This window comes from Haemorhous mexicanus, chromosome 1 (assembly GCF_027477595.1).
Source record: "Haemorhous mexicanus isolate bHaeMex1 chromosome 1, bHaeMex1.pri, whole genome shotgun sequence".
Classification (NCBI taxonomy): Eukaryota; Metazoa; Chordata; class Aves; order Passeriformes; family Fringillidae; genus Haemorhous; species Haemorhous mexicanus.
In genome coordinates, this window is record NC_082341.1 from 157,699,298 (window position 1) to 157,717,916 (window position 18,619).

General features: G+C 50.0%; 1 protein-coding gene across 11 annotated transcripts; it reads left to right on the top strand.

The window, feature by feature from the left end:
* The first annotated feature begins 40 nt into the window (after positions 1 to 40).
* Positions 41 to 16,811, top strand: HGH1 (HGH1 homolog). Of its 11 annotated transcripts, none has more exons than XR_009489515.1 (9): positions 41 to 699; positions 5,387 to 5,484; positions 7,533 to 7,652; positions 8,202 to 8,293; positions 11,346 to 11,468; positions 15,473 to 15,660; positions 15,702 to 15,826; positions 16,243 to 16,494; positions 16,599 to 16,811. XR_009489515.1 is itself a non-coding variant. In XM_059868530.1 (6 exons), exons 1-6 carry the CDS (start codon positions 191 to 193, stop codon positions 15,641 to 15,643), a joined length of 1,092 nt encoding a protein of 363 aa, XP_059724513.1. In that variant the 5' UTR covers positions 41 to 190; the 3' UTR covers positions 15,644 to 15,660. The 11 variants fall into 11 exon arrangements, 2 of the variants coding, with proteins under 2 accessions (XP_059724513.1, XP_059724521.1); XR_009489512.1 differs by lacking the exon at positions 15,702 to 15,826 and adding an exon at positions 15,868 to 16,044 and having other exon boundaries at positions 16,474 to 16,494; XR_009489525.1 differs by having other exon boundaries at positions 15,473 to 15,639; positions 15,723 to 15,743; positions 16,432 to 16,494.
* Positions 16,812 to 18,619: the final 1,808 nt, after the last annotated feature.

Below are 18,619 nucleotides of genomic sequence, written 5' to 3' on the forward strand. Positions count from 1 at the left end.
CTTCAGGGCCGTATGTCTTCTCCTTCCCATAATCCCTTGCTCCCTTAGCCCCACCCTTTCCGCCAGCACTCCCGCATTCTATTGGTTTATTTACCATTCATTTCCAGTTCCTCGGCGCTGATTGGCTGTTACCCCCATCAATCTTCCCGTTGCTACGCAACACCACCAAAGGGCGGAAACTAAGGCGGCCATGGCGGCGCCCATCTACGAGCCCTCAGCGTCCGTGGCTCTGTCGGAGCTCACGGCGCTGCTCTCTCCGTCCTCCCCCGCCGCTCCCGAAGCAGCCGAGGCCGCCCTGGCCCTCTCGGGCAGCGCCTCAGGCCGGGCGCTGCTTGCGGAACACCCCGCGGCCTTATCGGCCTTGTGCGCCTTGGCAGCCTCGGCCTCGCGTGGAGCGCGGCCCGCCTTGTCCGCGCTGGTCAACGCATCCTCGGAGCCCGCCGCGCTGGAGCCGCTTCTCGCCGCTCTCCCTTCTCTTGTCCCGCTTCTCCCCAGCTCCGGAGCGGCGTGCGGGGTGCTGGCCAACCTGAGCCGGGACGCGGCGGCGGCGCCGCGGGTGCTGCGGGCGCTGGGCCCCGGAGCGGAGCCGCTGCTGCTGCGGGCGCTGAGCGCGGAGCGGCCGCCGGCGGAGCTCGGGGCGCTGCTCTGCAACCTCAGCCAGGCCCCCGAGGGCCGCCAGGTGCTGCTGGAACCCACAGGGTGAGCTGGAATCAAAAAATGAGATTTTATATTTGAAATTTCGGAGCTCCCTGAGGAGCTCGGGGCGCTGCTCTGTAAATTCAGCCAGGCCCCCGAGGGGCGCCGGGCGCTGCTGGAACCCTCAGGGTGAGGGAAAATTGGGAATAAAAAATGGGAATTTTTATTTGAAATTTTGGTTCCCGAGAGGCGCCGGGCACTGCTGAAATTCAAGGAGTGAGAGAAAATAAAAAATGGGAATTATTATTTTTTTAAAAAACGGGAATTTTTATTTGAAATTTCGGCCTCAGGCCGGCCCCTGAGGGCCGCTGGGCACTGCTGGAACCCTCAGGGTGAGGGAAAATTGGGAATAAAAAATGGGAATTTTTATTTGAAATTTCGTCTCCTAAAGGGGTGCCAGGCGCTGCTGAAATCCGAGGGCTGAGGGAAAATAAAAAATGGGAATTTTTATTTTTTTTAAAAATGGGAATTTTTATTTGAAATTTCAGCCTCAGGCAGGCCCCTGAGGGCTGCTGGAGCCTGAGGAGTGAGGGAAAAATTGGGAATAAATAATGGGAATTTTTATTTGAAATTTCGTCTCCTAAAGGGGCGCCGGGCACTGCTGAAATTCAAGGAGTGAGAGAAAATAAAAAATGGGAATTATTATTTTTTTAAAAAACGGGAATTTTTATTTGAAATTTCGGCCTCAGGCAGGCCTCTGAGGGCTACGGGATGCTGCTGGAACCCTCAGGGTGAGGGAAAATGGGAATAAAAAATGGGAATTTTTATTTGAAATTTCGTCTCCTAAAGGGGTGCCAGGCATTGCTGGAATTCAAGGGGTGAGGGAAAATAAAAAATGGGAATTTTTATTTTTTAAAAAACGGGAATTTTTATTTGAAATTTCGGCCTCAGGCAGGCCTCTGAGGGCCGCTGGGCACTGCTGGAACCCTCAGGGTGAGGGAAAATGGGAATAAAAAATGGGAATTTTTATTTGAAATTTCGGCTCCCGAGGGATGCCAGGCGCAGCTGGAGCCCGAGGGCTGAGGGAAAATAAAAAATGGGAATTTTTATTTTTTAAAAAATGGGAATTTTTATTTGAGATTTCAGCCTCAGGCAGGGCCCTGAGGGCGCCGGGCGCTGCTGGAGCCTGAGGCCTGAGGGAAAATGGGAATAAAAAATAAATGGGAATTTTTATTTGAAATTTTGTCTCCTAAAGGGGTGCCAGGCACTGCTGAAATCCGAGGGCTGAGGGAAAATAAAAAATGGGAATTATTATTTTTTAAAAAATGGGAATTTTTATTTGAGATTTCAGCCTCAGGCAGGCCCCTGAGGGCTGCCGGGTGCTGCTGGAACCCTCAGGGTGAGGGAAAATTGGGAATAAAAAATGGGAATTTTTATTTTAAATTTCGGCTCCCGAGGGGTGCCAGGCACTGTGGGAGCCTGAGAACTGAGGGAAAATAAAAAATGGGAAATTTTATTTTTTAAAAAATGGGAATTTTTATTTGAAATTTCGTCTCCTAATGGGCGCCGGGAACTGCTGAAATTCAAGGAGTGAGAGAAAATAAAAAATGGGAATTTTTATTTTTTAAAAAATGGGAATTTTTATTTGAAATTTCAGAGCTCTGTGGAGCAGAGGGTGGAATTGTGATTTTGGGCTGTTTCATTGCGATTTTGTCATGATTTTTTGGTGATTTTTAGGGGGTTTTTTTTGGGGAGTTTTTTGGGATTTTTTGGGGGGTTTTTTTGTGTTTTTTTATATTTCGGTTCTTTTTCAAATTTCTCCTTCGAGTTGTTTTTATTTTGGAGATCAGAGGGTGGCATTGTGATTTTTGGGGTGTTTTATTGCGATTTTTCATGATTTTTTGGGTGATTTTTGGTGGGATTTTTTTCGTTTTTTTGGGGGGTTTTTTTGCTTTTCCAAATGTCTCCTTAGAGTTGTTTTTATTTTGGGGATCAGAGGGTGGAATTGTGATTTTGGGCTGTTTTATTGCGATTTTTTTCATGATTTTTGCGTGATTTTTTGGTGATTTTTGTGATTTTTTTTATTTATTTGTGTTTTTTCTCCTATTCCATTTCCTTTTAAACTTTCTCTTTGGAATCACTTTTATTTTGGGATCAGGGTGTGGAATTGTGATTTTGGGCTGTTTTATTGTGACTTTTTCATGATTTTTTTCATGATTTTTTTGGTAATTTTTGGTGATTTTTGGTGGTTTTTTTGTGATTTTTTTGTGTTTTTTTTGTGTTTTTTCTCCTATTCCATTTCCATTTTAACTTTCTCCTTGGAATAGTTTTTATTTTGGGATCAGAGGGTGGCATTGTGATTTTGGGCTGTGTTATTGTGATTTTTGGGTGATTTTTGGTGAATTTTTGGGTTCTTTTGGTGTTTTTTGTGATTTTTGTGGGGTTTTTTTGTGTTTTTTCTCCTATTCCATTTCCTTTTTAAATTTCTCCTTGGATTCACTTTTATTTTGGGATCAGGGGGTGGCATTGTGATTTTGGGCTGTTTTATTGTGATTTTTGGGTGATTTTTGGTGATTTTTGGGTGATTTTTGGTGATTTTTGGGTGGTTTTTTTGTGATTTTTTTGTGATTTTTGGGGTTTTTGTGATTTTTTTTGTTAATTTTTTTTTGTGTTTTTTCTCCTATTCCATTTCCATTTTAACTTTCTCCTTGGAATCACTTTTATTTTGGGATCAGGGTGCGGCATTGTGATTTTGAGGTGTTTTATTGCCGTTTTTGGGTGATTTTTTGGCGATTTTTGGTGATTTTTTTGGGTGATTTTTGGTGGTTTTTGTGATTTTTTGGTGATTTTTTTGGTTTTTTTTCTCCTATTCCATTTCCTTTTTAAATTTCTCCTTGGAATTGGTTTTTTTTTGGGATCAGGGGGTGGCATTGTGATTTTGGACTGTTTTATTGTGATTTTTTCATTATTTTTGGCTGATTTTTTTGTGATTTTTTTTGTGATTTTTTGGTGTTTTTTCTCCTATTTCGGTTCCATTTAAAATTTCTCCTTGGAATCACTGTTATTTTGGGATCAGAGGGTGGCATTGTGATTTTTGGGCTGTTTTATTGCCATTTTTTCATGATTTTTTGGGTGATTTTTTTGGGTGATTTTTGGTGTTTTTGGTGATTTTTGTGGGGTTTTTTTGTGTTTTTTCTCCTATTCCATTTCCTTTTTAAATTTCTCCTTGGAATTGTTTTTTTTTTTGGGATCAGGGGGTGGCATTGTGATTTTGGGCTGTTTTATAGTGATTTTTTCATTATTTTTGGGTGATTTTTTTGTGATTTTTTTTGTGATTTTTTTGTGTTTTTTCTCCTATTCCATTTCCATTTTAACTTTCTCCTTGGAATCACTTTTATTTTGGGATCAGGGGGTGGCATTGTGATTTTGGGCTGTTTCATTGCCATTTTCAGGTGATTTTTGGGGTGATTTTTTGTGATTTTTGGTGGTTTTTTTGTGATTTTTTTTGTGGTTTTTTTGCGTTCTTTCTCCTATTCCATTTCCTTTTTAACTTCCTCCTTGGAATAGTTTTTATTTTGGGATCAGGGGGTGGCATTGTGATTTTGGGGTGTTTTATTGCCATTTTTGGGTGATTTTTTGGCGATTTTGGGTGATTTTTGGTGGATTTTTGGTGTTTTTTGTGATTTTTTTGGTGGGTTTTTTTGTTTTTTTTCTCCTATTTCGTTTCCTTTTTAAATTTCTCCTTGGAATCACTTTTGTTTTGGGATCAGGGTGTGGAATTGTGATTTTGGGCTGTTTTATTGTGACTTTTTCATGATTTTTTTCATGATCTTTTTGGTAATTTTTGGTGATTTTTGGTGGTTTTTTTGTGATTTTTTTGTGGGTTTTTTTGTGTTTTTTCTCCTATTCCGTTTCCTTTTTAAATTTCTCCTTGGAATAGTTTTTATTTTGGGATCAGGGTGTGGCATTGTGATTTTGGGCTGTTTCATTGCCATTTTTGGGTGATTTTTTGGCGATTTTGGGTGATTTTTTTGGGTTCTATTGGTGTTTTTGGTGATTTTTTTGTGATTTTTTGGTGTTTTTTCTCCTATCCCATTTCCATTTTAACTTTCTCCTTGGAATAGTTTTTATTTTGGGATCAGGGTGTGGCATTGTGGATTTTGGGCTGTTTCATTGCCATTTTTTTTCATGATTTTTTTGGTGATTTTTGGTGATTTTTGGTGATTTTTTGGTGATTTTTGGGTGATTTTTTGGTGATTTTTTTTGTTTTTTTTCTCCTATTCCAATTCCTTTTAAAATTCCTCCTTGGAATAGTTTTTATTTTGGGATCAGGGGGTGGCATTGTGATTTTTGGGGTGTTTTATTGCGATTTTTTTCATGATTTTTGGGTGATTTTTGGGTGGTTTTTTTGTGATTTTTTTGCTGATTTTTGGGGGTTTTTGTGCTTTTTTTGTGATTTTTTGGGGGTTTCTTGTGTTTCTTTTCCTATTCCATTTCCATTTTAACTTCCTCCTTGGAATAGTTTTTATTTTGGGCTCAGGGGATGACATTGTGATTTTGGGCTGTTTTATAGCGATTTTCTGGTGATTTTTTTGGGTTCTTTTGGTGATTTTTGGGTTTTTTTGGTGATTTTTTTGTGTAATTTTTTTGCATTCTTTCTCCTATTTCATTTCCATTTTAAATTCCTCCTTGGAATAGTTTTTATTTTGGGCTCAGGGTGTGACATTGTGATTTTTGGGCCGTGTTTCAGGCGGGTGCTGCGGCGGCTCCTGGCGCTGCTGCGCTGCCGCCCGCCCGAGCTGCGGAGCGGAGCCGTCGGCGCTCTGCGGAACTGCTGCTTCCAGCACGGTACCCAGCCCGGGATTTTGGGAATTTGGGGGGAATCTGGGGGGATTTGGGGGGATTTGGGGGAATTTGGGGGAATTTGGGGGAATTTTGGGGAATTTGGGGGAATTTGGGGGAATTTGGGGGAATTTTGGGGAATTTGGGGGAATTTTGGGGGGAATTTGGGGGAATTTGGGCCTCGGGAATGCGGGAGGGAGGCTGGGAATGGGGTGGGCATGGATGAGCCATCCCCGGAAAATCGGGGTCCAGGGGGAGTTTGGGATCTGCTCCCAGGGGAAGGGGAGTGGGAGCAAAATGGGATTTTTGGGAATGATCGCGGGCTGGGAGTGGGGATGGGAATGGGATTGGGATTGGGATGGGGATTGGGATTGGGATGGGATTGGGATTGGGATGGGGATGGGGATGGGGATGGGAATCGGATGGGAATGGGATGGGAGTGGGATTGGGATGGGAACGGGAATGGGATTGGGATTGGGATTGGGATGGGAATGGGATGGGGATGGGAATGGGATTGGGATGGGAACGAGATTGGGGTGGGAATGGGATTGGGAATGGGATTGGGAATAGGATGGGATTGGAATGGGATGGGATTGGGATTGGGATTGGGGTTGGGATGGGATTGGGATTGGGATTGGGGTTGGGATGGGATTGGGATGGGGATGGGGATGGGGATGGGGATGGGATGGGAATGGGGATGGGAATGGGAATGGGGATGGGAAGGGGATCGGGATGGGATTGGGATTGGGATGGGAATGGGGATGGGAATGGGATGGGGATGGGAATGGGGATGGGAATGGGATGGGAATGGATTGGGATTGGGATGGGGATTGGGATGAGAATGGGATTGGGATTGGAATGGGAATGGGGATAGGAATGGATTGGGATGGGGATGGGAATGGGATAGGGATGGGAGTGGGATGGGAATGGGATTGGGATGGGATTGGGATGGGGATGGGGATGGGGATGGGAATGGGTTCAGGATATGGGATTGGGATGGGGATGGTATTAGGAGGGGAGTGGGATGGGGATGGGATTGGATTGGGGATGGGAATGGGAATGGAATTGAGAATGGGATTGGAATGGGATTGGGATTGGGATGGGATTGGATTGGGATTGGGATGAGAATGGGATGCGATGGGGATGGGAATGAGGATGGGATTGGAATGGGATGAGAATGGGATTGGGATGGGATTGGGATGGGAATGGGGATGGGATTGGGATTGGGGATGAGAATGGGATTGGGGACGGGAATGGGATTGGGATGGGGAATGGATTGCGATTGGGATGGGATTGGGATGGGAATGGGATTGGGATGGGATTGGAATTGGGATGGGATTGGGATGGGGATTGGATTGGGATTGGGATTGGGATTGGGATGGGATTGGGAATGGGATGGGATTGGGATTGGGATGGGATGAGAATGGGATTGGGATGAGAATGGGATTGGGATGGGAATGGGATTGGGATGAGAATGGGATTGGGATGGGATTGGGATGGGATTGGGATTGGGATGGGATTGGGATTGGGATGGGATTGGGATTGGGATGGGATTGGGATTGGGATCAGGATGGGATTGGGATTGGAATGGGATTGGGATTGGGGTGGGAATGGGAATGGGATGGGATTGGGATGAGAACAGGAATGGGATTGGATTTGGGATTGGGATTGGGATAGGATGGGGAATGGATTGGGAATAGGATATGGGGATGGGATTGGGATGAGAATGGGATTGGGATGGGATTGGGATCAGGATGTGGGATTGGGATGGGAATGTGATGGGATGGGATGAGAATGGGATGGGATTGGAATGGGATGGGATTGGGATGGGATGAGAATGGGATTGGGTTCAGGATATGGGATTGGGAATGGGATTGGGATCAGGATGTGGGATTAGGATGGGAATGGGATTGGGCTGGGATTGGGCTGGGAATGACAGGAGAACAGGGACGGGATCCAGGTGCCGTCCCCAGATCCCGCTCTCCTGGCTCATCCCGGAGCTCCCCGGGGTGGGAACGGGAACAGCCACGGGAATGGTGGGATGCAGTTCCCAGCAACCCCTCTGGAATTCCCAGAACACCACGAGCAGATCCTGAGCCCCGAGCTGGAGGCGCTGCCACTGCTGCTGCTGCCCCTGGCCGGCCCCGAGGAGCTCCCCGAGGAGGAGATGGAGCGTGAGCCGGGGAATTCTGGGAATTTCGGGAATTTTGGGGAATTTTTGGGGAATTTTTCGGGAATTTTGGGGGAATTTTTAGGGAATTTTTGGGGAATTTTTAGGGAATTTTTGGGGAATTTTTAGGGAATTTTTGGGGAATTTTTGGGGAATTTTTGGGGAATTTTTGGGAAATTTTTGGGGAATTTTTAGGGAATTTTTAGGGAATTTTTTGGGAATTTTGGGGGAATTTTTGGGGAATTTTTGGGGAATTTTTGGGGAATTTTTGGGGAATTTTTAGGGAATTTTTGGGGAATTTTTGGGGAATTTTTAGGGAATTTTTGGGGAATTTTTGGGGAATTTTTGGGGAATTTTTGGGGAATTTTTTGGGAATTTTTGGGGAATTTTTGGGGAATTTTTAGGGAATTTTTGGGGAATTTTTGGGGAATTTTTGGGGAATTTTTGGGGAATTTTTGGGGAATTTTTGGGGAATTTTTAGGGAATTTTTGGGGAATTTTTTAGGGATTTTTAGGAATGTCCCAACTCTTTTTCCCCCCCCCCCCTGTTCCAGAACTTCCCGTGGTCCTGCAGTACCTCCCCCCGGAGCACCGGCGGGAAGAGGAGCCGGAGATCCGGAAAATGCTGCTGGAAACCTTGCTGCTGGTGAGGAGTTTTGGGGTTCCTTGGGGAGTTTTGGGGTTCCTTGGGGAATTTTGGGGTTCCTTGGGGAGTTTTTGGGGTTCTTAGAGGAATTTTGGGGTTCCTTGAGGAATTTTTGGGTTTTATGAGGAATTTTGAGGATTCTGTGAGGAATTTTGGGAGTTCCTTGAGGAGTTTTGGGGTTTCTGTGAGGAATTTTGGGGTTTTTGTGAGGAATTTTGGGGTTCTTAGAGGAATTTTGGGGATTCTGTGAGGAATTTTTGGGTTTTATGAGGAATTTTGAGGATTCTGTGAGGAATTTTGGGAGTTCCTTGAGGAACTTTTGGGGTTCCTTGAGGAGTTTTTGGGGTTCCTTGATGAATTTTGGGAGTTCCTTGAGGAGTTTTTGGGTCCCTTGAGGAGTTTTTGGGTCCCTTGAGGAGTTTTTGGGTTCCTTGAGGAGTTTTGGGGGTTCCATGAGGAATTTTTGGGTTCCTTGAGGAGTTTTGGGGTTCCTTGAGGAGTTTTGGGGTTCTTGAGGAACATTTTGGGGTTCCTTGAGGAATTTTGGGGGTTCTTTGAGGAGTTTTGGGGTCCCTTGAGGAATTTTGGCGTTCTTTGAGGAGTTTTGGGGATTCTGTGAGGAATTTTGGGGGTTCCTTGAGGAATTTTGGGGTTCCTTGAGGAGTTTTGGGGTTTCTTGACAAATTTTGGGGGTTCCTTGAGGAGTTTTGGGGTTCCTTGGGGAATTCTGGGGGTTCCTTGAGGAACTTTTGGGGGTTCCTTGGGGAATTTTGGGGATTCTGTGAGGAGTTTTGGGGTTCTTGAGGAACATTTTGGGGTTCCTTGGGGAATTCTGGGGGTTCTTTGAGGAGTTTTGGGGTTCCTTGGGGAATTTTGGGTTCCTTGGGGAATTTTGGAGTTCCTTGAGGAACATTTTGGGAGTTCTGTGAGGAGTTCTGGGGTTCTTTGAGGAATTTTGGGGTTCCTTGAGGAATTTTGGGGTTCTTGAGGAACATTTTGGGTTCCTTGGAGAATTTTTGGGGGGTTCTTAGAGGAATTTTTGGGTTTTATGAGGAATTTTAGGAGTTACTTGAGGAATTTTGAGGATTCTGTGAGGAATTTTGGAGTTCCTTGAAGAACTTTTGGGGTTCCTTGAGGAGTTTTGGGGATTCTGTGAGGAATTCTGGGGGTTCCTTGAGGAGTTTTGGGGTTCTTGAGGAACATTTTCGGGTTCCTTGGGGAATTCTGGGGGTTCCTTGAGGAATTTTTGGGTTCCTTGGGGAGTTTTGGGGTTCCTTGGAGGAATTTTGGGCTCCCATGAGGATTTTTCAGGTTCCTTGGGGAATTTGGGGCTTCTGTGAGGAATTTTTGGGGTTCCTTGAGGAATTTTTGGGTTCCTTGAGGAGTTTTGGGGTTCCTTGAGGAATTTTTGGGGTTCCTTGGAGAGTCTTGGGGTTCTTGAGGAACATTTTGGGGTTCCTTGGGGAATTCTGGGGGTTCCTTGAGGAGTTTTGGGGTTCTTGAGGAACATTTTGGGAGTTCTGTGAGGAATTTTGGGGGTTCTTTGAGGAATTTTGGGGTTCCCTGAGGAATTTTGGGGTTCTTGAGGAACATTTTGGGGTTCCTTGGAGAGTTCTGGGGTTCCTTGAGGAGTTTTGGGGTTCCTTGGGGAGTTTTGGGGTTCCCTGAGGAATTTTGGGGTTCCTTGGGGAATTTTGGGGTTCTTGAGGAACATTTTCGGGTTCCTTGAGGAGATTTTGGAGTTCCTTGAGGAATTTTTGGGTTTTATGAGGAATTTTAGGAGTTACTTGAGGAATTTTGAGAATTCTGTGAGGAATTTTGGGACTTCCTTGAAGAACTTTTGGGGTGGTTCCTTGGGGAGTTTTTGGGGTTCCTTGGGGAGTTTTGGGGATTCCTTGAGGAATTTTGGGGTTCCTTGAGGAGTTTTTCGGGTTCCTTGGAGAATTTTTGGGGGTTCTTAGAGGAATTTTTGGGTTTCATGAGGAATTTTAGGAGTTCCTTGAGGAATTTTGGGGTTCCTTGAGGAACATTTTTGGGTTCCTTGAGGAGTTTTTGGGGTCCCTTGGGGAATTTTGGGGATTCTGTGAGGAATTTTGAGGTTCTTTGAGGATTTTTTGGGGTTCCTTGAGGACTTTTGGGGTTCCTAGAGGAACTTTTGGGGTTCCTTGGGGAGTTTTGGGGTCCCTTGGGGAATTTTGGGGATTCTGTGAGGAATTTTGGGGTTCTTTGAGGATTTTTTGGGGTTCCTTGAGGAATTTTGGGGTTCCTAGAGGAACTTTTGGGGTTCCTTGGGGAATTTTGGGGTTCCTTGAGGAGTTTTTCAGGTTCCTTGGGAAATTTGGGGCTTCTGTGAGGAATTTTTGGGTTCCTTGAGGAATTTTGGGGTTCCTTGAGGAATTTTGGGGTTCCTTGAGGAGTTTTTGGCTTCCTTGAGGAATTTTTGGGTTCTTTGAGGAGTTTTGGGGTTCCTTGAGGAGTTTTGGGGTTCCTTGAGGAATTTTTGGGTTCCTTGGGGAGTTTTGGGGTTCCTTGAGGAATTTTCGGGTTCCTTGGAGGAATTTTGGGGTCCTTTGAGGAACTTTTGGGGTTCCTTGGAGGAATTTTGGGGTTCCTTGAGGAATTTTGGGGTTCCTTGAAGAACTTTTGGGGTTCCTTGGGGAATTTTGGAGTTCCTTGGAGGAATTTTGGGGATTCTGTGAGGAATTTTGGAGGTTTGATGAGAAATTTTGGCGTTCTTGGAGAAATTCGAAGGTTCCTTGAGGAGTTTTGGGGTTCCTTGAGCAATTTTGGGATTCCTTGGAGGAATTTTGCATTCCTGGAGGAATTTTGGGCATCGGATGAGAAATTTTGGGATTCCTTGAGAATTCTCTGAGGTCTCACCAGAGTTTCCCGAGGTTCAACGAGAACTTTTGAGGTCTCCCCTGGATTTTTGGACCTTTCCTGAGCTTCTTTGGGCTTTTGGCCGTTCCCCGAGCTGGGGAGAAGCTCCGTGACCACCCCAAAATTCCCAAAATTCCCAAAATTCCCCAAATTCCCCAAATTCCCCCCGCAGCTGGCGGCCACCGGGGCGGGGCGGGCGGCGCTGCGCTCCTGCGGCGCCTACCTGGTGCTGCGGGGGCTGCACGGCTGCGAGCGGCACCGCGGCGTGCTGCGCGCCTGCCGCAACCTCATCCAGGTGGGGGATTGGGGATTGGGGTTGGGGGTTTGGGGTTTGGGGTTTGGGGTGAAAGGTTTGGGGTTTGGGGTGGGATTTTGGGGTGAAAGGTTTGGGATTTGGGGAGTTTTGGGGTGAAAGGTTTGGGATTTGGGGAGTTTTTGGGGTTTGGGGTGGGATTTTGGGGTGTTTTCTTGGGGTTCTCCGCACCTGCTGCTGCCTCATCCAGGTGGGACACAGCGGGGATTTGGGGTTTGGGGTGAAAGGTTTGGGATTTTGGGGTTTGGGGTTTGGGGTTTGGGGTTTGGGGTTTGGGGTTTGGGGTTTGGGATTTGGGGGTTTGGGGGGGATTTGGGTTTGGGGTTTGGGGTGTTTGGGATTTGGGGTTTGGGGTTTTGGGGTTTGGGTGTTTGGGGTTTGGAGGTCTGGGGTTTGGGGTTTGGGGTTTGGGATTTGGGGTTTGGGGACTTTTTGGGGTTTTGGGGTTTGGGATCTGGGGGAGATTTCCCGGGGTGCGGCGCGCCTGCCGCAACCTCATCCAGGAGGGACATGGTGGGGTTTGGATTTGGGGTTTGGGGTTTGGGGGTTTGGGGTTTGGGGTTTGGGGTTTTGGGGTTTGGGGTTTGGGGTTTGGGGTATTTGGGGTTTGGGGTTTGGGGGTTTGGGGTTTGGGGTTTGGGGTTTGGGGGTTTGGGGTTTGGGGTTTGGGGTTTGGGGGTTTGGGGGTTTGGGATTTGGGGTTTTGGGGTTTGGGGTGAAAGGTTTGGGGTTTGGGGTTTTGGGGTTTGGGGTTTGGGGGTGAAAGGTTTGGGGTTTTGGGGTTTGGGATTTGGGGTTTGGGGTTTGGGGTTTGGGGGTGAAAGGTTTGGGGTTTTGGGGTTTGGGATTTGGGGTTTGGGGTTTGGGGTTTTGGGGTTTTTGGGGTTTGGGGTTTTGGGATTTTGGGGTTTGGGGTATTTGGGGTTTGGGGTTTGGGTTTGGGGGTTGGGGGTTGGGGGTTGGGGTTTTGGGGTTTGGGGTTTGGGGTTTGGGGGTGAAAGGTTTGGGGTTTTGGGGTTTGGGATTTGGGGTTTGGGGGTTTGGGTTTTGGGTTTGGGGACTTTTGGGGTGAAAGGTTTGGGATTTTGGGGAGGTTTTGGGGTTTGGGGTTTGGGGTTTTGGGGAGTTTTCTTGGGGTGCTGCGCGCCTGCCGCAACCTCATCCAGGTGGGACATGCAGGATTTGGGATTTGGGGTTTGGGGTTTGGGGTTTGGGGTTTGGGGTTTGGGGGTTTGGGGGTTTGGCGTTTGGGATTTTGGGGTTTTGGGTGTTTGGGGTTTGGGGTTTGGGGTTTGGGGGTTTGGGATTTGGGGTTTTGGGTTTGGGGTTTGGGGTTTGGGATTTGGGGTTTGGGGTTTGGGGTTTGGGTTTGGGGTTTGGGGTTTGGGGTTTTGGGTTTGGGGTTTGGGGGAGTTTTTGGGGTTTGGGGTTTTGGGGTTTGGGTTTTGGGGTTTGGGGGTTGGGGGTTGGGGTTTGGGGTTTGGGGTGAAAGGTTTGGGGAGTTTTTGGGGTTTGGGGTTTGGGGTTTTGGGGTTTTGGGGAGTTTTTGGGGTTTGGGGTGGGGTTTGGGGGAGTTTTCCCGGGGTGCGGCGCGCCTGCCACAACCTCATCCAGGTGAGACATGGTGGGGGTTTGGGGTTTGGGGTTTGGGGTTTGGGGTTTGGGTTTGGGGACTTTTGGGATTTGAGGGTGAAAGGTTTGGGATTTGGGGACTTTTGGGGGGAAAGGTTTGGGATTTGGGGAGTTTTTGGGGTTTTGGGGTTTGGGATTTTGGGGAGTTTTCTTGGGGTGCTGCGCGCCTGCCGCAACCTCATCCAGGTGGGACACGGCGGGGTTTGGGGTTTGGGGTTTGGGGTTTGGGGTGAAAAATTTGGGGTTTGGGGTTTGGGGTTTGGGGGTTTGGGGTTTGGGGGTTTGGGGTTTGGGGGTTTGGGGGTTTGGGGGTTTGGGGTTTGGGGTTTTGGGGTGAAATGTTTTGGGGATTTGGGGTTTGGGATTTGAGATTTGGGGGGTTTGGGGTTTGGGGTTTGGGGTTTGGGGTTTGGGGTTTGGGGGTTTGGGGTTTGGGGTTTGGGGTTTTGGGGATTTTTGGGGTTTGGGATTTGGGGTTTTGGGGATTTGGGGTTTGGGGGTTTGGGGTTTGGGGGTTTGGGGTTTGGGGTATTTGGGGTTTGGGGTTTGGGGTTTGGGGACTTTTGGGGTGAAAGGTTTGGGATTTTGGGGAGTTTTTGGGGTTTGGGTTGGGATTTGGGGGAGTTTTCCCCGGGTGCTGCGCGCCTGCCGCAACCTCATCCAGGTGGGACACGGCGGGATTGGGGTTTGGGGTTTGGGGTTTTGGGTTTTGGGGTTTGGGGGGTTTGGGATTTGGGGTTTGGGGTTTGGGGATTAGGGTTTGGGATTTTGGGGTTTGGGGAATTTTTGGGGTTTTGGGGTTTGGGATCTGGGGGAGATTTCCCGGGGTGTGGCGTGCCTGCCACAACCTCATCCAGGTGGGATACAGCAGGGGGTTTGGGGTTTGGATTTTGGGGTTTGGGGTTTGGGGTTTGGGGTTTGGGGGGAGTTTTTGGGGTTTGGGGTGGGATTTGGGGGAGTTTTCCCAGGGTGCTGCGAGCCTGCCACAACCTCATCCAGGTGGGACATGGTGGGATTGGGGTTTGGGGTTTGGGGGTTGGGGTTTGGGGGTGAAAGGTTTGGGATTTTGGGGACTTTTGGGATTTGGGGTTTTGGGTTTGGGGTTTGGGGGTTTGGGGTTTTGGGGTTTTGGGGTTTGGGGTTTGGGGTTTGGGGAGTTTTTGGGGTTTGGGGTTTTGGGGTGGGATTTGGGGGAGTTTTCTTGGGGTTCTCCGCACCTGCTGTCGCCTCATCCAGGTGGGACATGGTGGGGGGTTTGGGGTTTGGGGTTTGGGGTTTGGGGTTTTGGGGTGAAAGGTTTAGGGTTTGGGGTTTGGTGTTTTGGGGTTTGGGGTTTGGGTTTGGGGGTTGGGGGTTGGGGTTTTGGGGTTTGGGGTTTTGGGGTTGGGGGTTTGGGGGTTTTGGGGTTTTGGGGACTTTTGGGGTTTTGGGTGGGATTTTGGGGAGTTTTTGGGGTTTGGGATGGGATTTGGGGGAGTTTTCTTGGGGTGCTCCACACCTGCTGCCGCATCATCCAGGTGAGACACAGCGGGGATTTGGGGTTGGGGTTTGGGGTTTGGGGTTTGGGGTTTGGGGTTTTTGGGGTTTGGGATTTGGGGTTTGGGGTTTGGGGGTTGGGGTGTGGGGTTTGGGGTTTTTGGGGTTTGGGGTTTGGGATTTGGGGTTTGGGGTTTTGGGCTTTGGGGTTTGGGGAGTTTTTGGGGTTTGGGGTTTGGGGTATTTGGGGTTTTGGGGTTTGGATTTTGGGGTTTTGGGGTTTGGGGTTTGGGGACTTTTGGGGTGAAAGGTTTGGGATTTGGGGCGTTTTTGGGGTTTGGGGTTTGGGGTTTGGGGGAGTTTTCTTGGGGTGCTCCACACCTGCTGCTGCCTCATCCAGGTGGGACACGGCGGGGATTTGGGGTTTGGGGTTTGGGGTTTGGGGTATTTGGGGTTTGGGATTTTGGGGTGAAAGGTTTGGGGTTTGGGGTTTGGGGTTTGGGGTTTGGAGTATTTGGGGTTTTGGGGTTTGGGGTTTGGGGTTTGGGGGTTGGGGTTTGGGGGTTTTGGGGTTTGGGGTGAAAGGTTTGGGATTTGGGGTTTGGGGTTTGGGGTTTGGGGTTTGGGGTTCTGGGTGGGATTTGGGGGTTTTTGGGCCAGGTTTTATAATTTTGGGGGGTTTTGGGCTGGATTTTGGCAGTTTGGGGTTTTTGTGCCATATTTTATCATTTTTGGGGTTTTGGTCCAGATTTTGGGGTTCTTTTGCAGGATTTTACCATTTTTGGGGTTTTTGGGCCGGATTTTGGGGTGTTAGGCAGGATTTTACCATTTTTGGTGTTTTTGGGCCGGATGTTGTCATTGTTTTGGGGTCCCCTCAGGTGCTGATCGGGGACGAGCCCGAGGCGGGGCTGGAGAACCTGCTGGAGGTGACAATTCCTGAGCAGGTGCAGAAACACCTGAGGGACCTGGACAGGCACGAGCAGGAGCAGGAGCAGCAGGAGGAGGAGGAGGAGGGGACACACAGGGGACACCGGGATGGCACCAGGTGACACCAGGATGGCTCCAGGTGACACCGGGATGGATCCAGGTGACACCAAATGGCGCCAGGTGACACCAGGATGGCACCAGGTGACACCGGGACAGCTCCAGGTGACACCAGGATGGCCCCAGGGGACACCAGATGGCTCCAGGTGACACCAAAATGGCTCCAGGTGACACCAAAATGGCTCCAGGTGACACCAGGATGGCCCCAGGGGACACCAGATGGCTCCAGGTGACACCAAAATGGCTCCAGGTGGCACCACGTGACACCAAAATGGATCCAGGTGACACCAGATGGCTCCAGGGGACACCTGGATGGCTCCAGGTGACACCGGGATGGCACCAGGTGACACCAGAACGGCACCAAAATGGCACCAGGTGACACCAGGTGACACCAGGATGGCTCCAGGTGAACCAAAATGGCTCCAGGTGACACCAGGATGGCGCCAGGGGACACCAGAATGGCTCCAGGGGACACCGGGATGGCCCCAGGTGACACCAAAATGGCGCCAGGTGGCACCAGGATGGCCCCAGGTGACACCAAAATGGCGCCAGGTGGCACCAGGATGGCCCCAGGGGACACCTGGATGGCTCCAGGTGGCTCCAGGTGACACCAAAATGGCTCCAGGGGACACCAAAATGGATCCAGGTGGCACCAAAACGGCTCCAGGGGACACCAGGAGGGCCCCAGGTGACACCAAAATGGCTCCAGGTGACACCAAAATGGCTCCAGGGGACACCTGGATGGCACCAGGTGACACCAAAATGGCACCAGGTGACACCAAAATGGCTCCAGGTGACACCGGGATGGATCCAGGTGACACCAAAATGGCTCCAGGTGACACCAAAATGGATCCAGGTGACACCGGGATGGATCCAGGTGACACCAAAATGGCTCCAGGTGACACCAGATGGCACCAGGTGACACCAGGACGGATCCAGGTGACACCTGGACGGATCCAGGTGACACCAGGAGGGACTGTGGGGACATGGTGCTGTCCCCAAGGAGCCATCAGAAGGACCACGTGTCCCCAAGGGCCACCACGGTGACAGTGACGTGTCCCCAAGGGCCACCATGGGGGTGTGCTGTCCCCAGGGTCACACAGGTGACACTGCTGTCCCTAAGATCACACAGGTGACACTGCTGTCCCCAAGGGCCACAGAGGTGACCCTGCTGTCCCCCAGGGTCACACAGGTGGCCCTGCTGTCCCCATGGTGACACTGCTGTCCCCAGGTGTCCCCGTGGTGGCCCTGCTGTCCCCTCCCCCTTCTGCAAATAAAAGGATTTGTCCCCAAACCTGGTGTGGGGACATTTGGGGACACTTGGGGACACTTGGGGACACTGGGGGGGGATTTGGGGACACTTGGGGACACTGGGGCTGAATTTGGGGACACTGGGGGGGATTTGGGGACATCGGGGAGGACATTGGGGGCACTGGGGACACTTGGGGACCCTGGGGGGGATTTGGGGACATTGGGGGGATTTGGGGACACCGGGGGGGGGATTTGGGGACATTGGGGGGATTTGGGGACAACGGGGGGGGGATTTGGGGACATTGGGGGGATTTGGGGACAACGGGGTCCGATTTGGGGACATTGGGGGAATTGGGGACACCAGAGCCGAGTTTGGGGACACTGGGGAGGATCTGGGGACATTAGGGGGGATTTGGGGACACTGGGGGGGATTTGGGGACACTGGAGGGATTTGGGGACACCTGAGGGGATTTGGGGACACTTGGGGACATTGGGGGGGATTTGGGGACATTGGGGGGGATTTGGGGACATTTGGGGACACTTGGGGACACTGGGGGGGATTTGGGGACACTGGGGCTGAATTTGGGGACATTGGGGGGATTTGGGGACACTGGGGGGGATTTGGGGACGTTTGGGGACAATGGGGGGGATTTGGGGACAATGGGGGGATTTGGGACATCGGGGAGGATTTGGGGACATTTGGGGACGTTTGGGGCCATCGAGGTCAGATTTGGGGACATCGGGGAGATCTGGGGACATCGGGGAGGATTTGGAGACACTGGGGGGGATTTGGGGACACCAGAATCGCGTTTGGTGACATCAGGGGGGATTTGGGGACAATGGGGGGGATTTGGGGACACTGGGGGGATTTGGGGACATTTGGGGGGGATTTGGGGACATTGGGGGGGATTTGGGGACATTGGGGGGGATTTGGGGACACTGGGGGGATTTGGGGACACCGGGGGGGATTTGGGGACACTGGGGGGGGATTTGGGGACACTGGGGGGGATTTGGGGACATTGGGGGGGATTTGGGGACACCGGGGGACACTTGGGGACAATGGGGGGCATTTGGGGACCCTGGGGGGGATTTGGGGACATTGGGGGGGATTTGGGGACCCTGGGGGGGATTTGGGGACATTGGGGGGGATTTGGGGACACTGGGGGGATTTGGGGACATTTGGGGACACTTGGGGACACTGGGGCTGAATTTGGGGACACTGGGGGGGATTTGGGGACACTGAAGGGATTTGGGGACATTGGGGGGGATTTGGAGACACTGGGGGGGTTTGGGGACATTGGGGGGGGATTTGGGGACAATGGGGGGATTTGGGAACACTGGGGGGGATTTGGGGACATTGGGGGGGGATTTGGGGACAATGGGGGGATTTGGGGACACTGAAGGGATTTGGGGACATTTGGGGGGATTTGGGGACACTGGGGGGATTTGGGGACACTGGGGGGGATTTGGGGACACTGAAGGGATTTGGGGACACTGGGGAGGATTTGGGGACACTGGGGGACACTGGGGCTGGATTTGGGGACATCTGAGGGGATCTGGGGACATTTGGGGACACTTGAGGACATCGGGGTCCGATTTGGGGACATTGGGGGAATTGGGGACACCAGAGCCGAGTTTGGGGACACTGGGGGGGATTTGGGGACACCGGGGTCAAATGTGGGAACACCTGAGGGGGTTTGGGGACACTGGGGGGATATGGGGACAATGGG

Excerpts from the sequence above, each read along its gene's own strand:
- HGH1 (XM_059868530.1), top strand. The coding sequence starts at position 191 with ATGGCGGCGCCCATCTACGAGCCCTCAGCGTCCGTGGCTCTGTCGGAG. Across the intron at positions 8,294-11,345 it reads TGCTGGAAACCTTGCTGCTG|CTGGCGGCCACCGGGGCGGG; the intron begins GTGAGGAGTTTT and ends TTCCCCCCGCAG. Across the intron at positions 11,469-15,472 it reads CCTGCCGCAACCTCATCCAG|GTGCTGATCGGGGACGAGCC; the intron begins GTGGGGGATTGG and ends GGGTCCCCTCAG.